Source organism: Palaemon carinicauda, chromosome 1, assembly GCF_036898095.1.
Source record: "Palaemon carinicauda isolate YSFRI2023 chromosome 1, ASM3689809v2, whole genome shotgun sequence".
Lineage (NCBI taxonomy): Eukaryota > Metazoa > Arthropoda > Malacostraca > Decapoda > Palaemonidae > Palaemon > Palaemon carinicauda.
In genome coordinates this window covers 43811159-43813658 of record NC_090725.1, presented here as the reverse complement: position 1 = coordinate 43813658, position 2500 = coordinate 43811159, and the positions used below count along the sequence as shown (strand labels likewise).

General features: G+C 31.0%; 1 protein-coding gene across 1 annotated transcript in view; it reads right to left on the bottom strand.

Annotated features, from left to right (window-relative positions):
• The window catches only part of LOC137641970 (major facilitator superfamily domain-containing protein 6-like), a 15854-nt gene that overhangs the window by 11015 nt on the left and 2339 nt on the right, over window positions 1–2500 (bottom strand). Inside the window, exon 3 of the mRNA XM_068374540.1 lies at window positions 1585–1689. Within this exon, the coding sequence (XP_068230641.1) occupies window positions 1585–1689 (105 nt within the window). The remainder of the gene's footprint in view (window positions 1–1584; window positions 1690–2500) is intronic.

Below are 2500 nucleotides of genomic sequence, written 5' to 3'. Positions count from 1 at the left end.
AGGCTTTAATTTTCCAGGATATCGACATTATATTGAATATGATTAAAGTAACATATTACCTAAGATATATTCTATTTTGTAAATTCATTTAAGTATTGTAAGAATTACTGCTTTATCTTTCTTAGCAAATCTTAGATTTCTTAAGATTGGCTATCCTGGTATGTAAGTTATTTGCTTTATAAACAGCATTTTCCATTTAGATATGGAGATTTGGTGAGGGCTATTTCTCTTAGATTAAAAACATAATAAATCTCTAGATGACGAAATTATTGTGAAATTTCTGCCAGAATTATTAAATAACTATCAAAGCTAAAATAATTGATAGTAGGCGGAACTTATTTCTTTAAAAAAAAACTATTGTGTAATGCACAAAACTGTAAAAAAAATAAAAATTTCTGGACATGTATGTCTGTTTATCTTGAAGATAAATTATTATTATTCTCCATATACTAAAGTGCAATCATGACTTATGTTAGGATTTAATTTCAAGGGGAAATCTACATGGGGAGAATTAGTATCTGTTGAAAGAGCAGTGAAATCACTAGAAGTAAGAATCAGCTGTCAATGAAAATCAACGGTCCAAATTGATGAAAAAACGGCTGACTCGTCAATTTGTAAGGTAGGCATATATAATTTTCAAATGTAGGCCTATGTTGTTCAGCCATTTTATTATTATTATTGATCTTTGGCATCGTCGTTCAATTAGTTCATTATGCATGTTCCATAAGATTTTTCATAACTCTGACCATCCTTTACATTCAGATCTCCCTGGACAATTCTATCCTGTTCGTAATACTAGGCAGGCAGTTAATTCTAATAGCCAGGCTTTCTCCATTGTGAGGCTCAATACTACACAGTATTCTAGAAGTTTTATTCTAGCTGTTACTAAGTTATGGAATGATCTTCCTAATCGGGTAGTTGAATCAGTAGAACTTCAAAAGTTCATAGTTGGAGCAAATATTTCTATGTTGACCAGGCTGACATGAGTCTTTTTATAGTTTATATATGACATATCTGTTTTTGACGTTGTTAATAGTTTATGTAGGACATATCTGTTTTGATGTTGACACTGTTTTTAGAATGATTTATTGTTAATTTATTCTCATCATTTATTTATTTCCTTTCCTCACTGTGCTAATTTTCACTATTGGAGCCCTTGGGCTTATAGCATCTTGCTTTTCCAACTAGGGTTGTGACTTGGCTAGTAATAATAATAATAATAATAATATTACTTGCTAAGCTACAACCCTAGTTGGAAAAGCAAGATGCTATAAACCCAGGGGCTCCAACAGGGAAAATAGCCCAGTGAGGAGAGGAAAGAAGGAAAGATAAAATATTTTAAGAAGAGTAACTACATTAGAATAAATATTTTCTATATAAACTATAAAAACTTTAACAAAACAAGAGTTAGAGAAATTAGATAGAACAGTGTGCCCGAGTGTACCCTCAAGCAAAGTTAGGATAGGTTTAATCCTTCCTCTAGATATTCTCTACCCTCAAGTAAAGTTAGGATAGGTTTAATCCTTCCTCTAGATATTCTCTGCTAGAAATTCTAGAATAAGGGAAAATCTTTAAATGTCTTACTTCGTCTGTAAAATTGTAATTCATGCACTGCGAAAACCCGCTGACTTTTTGCGAATAGCAAAGAGTGAGCTCTCCCTGCCGGTCCGGGCAAGTGAAGTAGCAATTCTGAAAAGAATAAAGTCATTATTTTGACATCTTACTTGTGCAGGATTAATTTGATCACGGTATTGTTTAGATTACTATTATTATTATTATTATTATTAGCTAAGCTACCATGCTTGTGCTAGATTGAACTGATAACGCTGTTGCTTGTATTATTATTATTATTATTATTATTATCAGCTAAGATACAACCATAGCTGGAAAAGCAGGATGCTATAAGCTCAAGGGCTCCAACAGGGATAAAAAATTAGCCTAGTTATTAAAGAAATTAAGGAAATAAACTACAAGAGAAGTAATAAATTTGTAAAATTTCTTTTTTAACATAAATAATCAACAATATTCTCTCTGATCTCTCTTCCTCTTGTTAAAGTGTTTATAGTCTATATTGGAAATATTTGTTTAGGTGTTGTTGCTGTTCTTAAAATATTTTATTTTTCCTTGTTTCCTTTCCTCACTGGGCTATTTTCCCTGTTGGAGCCCTTGGGATTATAGCATCCTGCTTTTCCATCTAGGGTTGTAGTTTAGCAAGTAATAATAATGATAATAATAATAATAATGATAATAATAATAATAATAATAATAATAATAATAATAATAATAATAATGATAATAATAATCATAATAATAATGATAATAATGATAATAATACTAATAATAATGATGATAATAATATGATATACAATTCAATAGAAATTACAGTTCTGACCCCCCCCCCCGCTATTTATTTTTCCTTGTTTCCTTTCCTCACTGGGCTATTTTCCCTGTTGGAGCCCTTGGGATTATAGCATCCTGCTTTTCCATCTAGGGTTGTAGT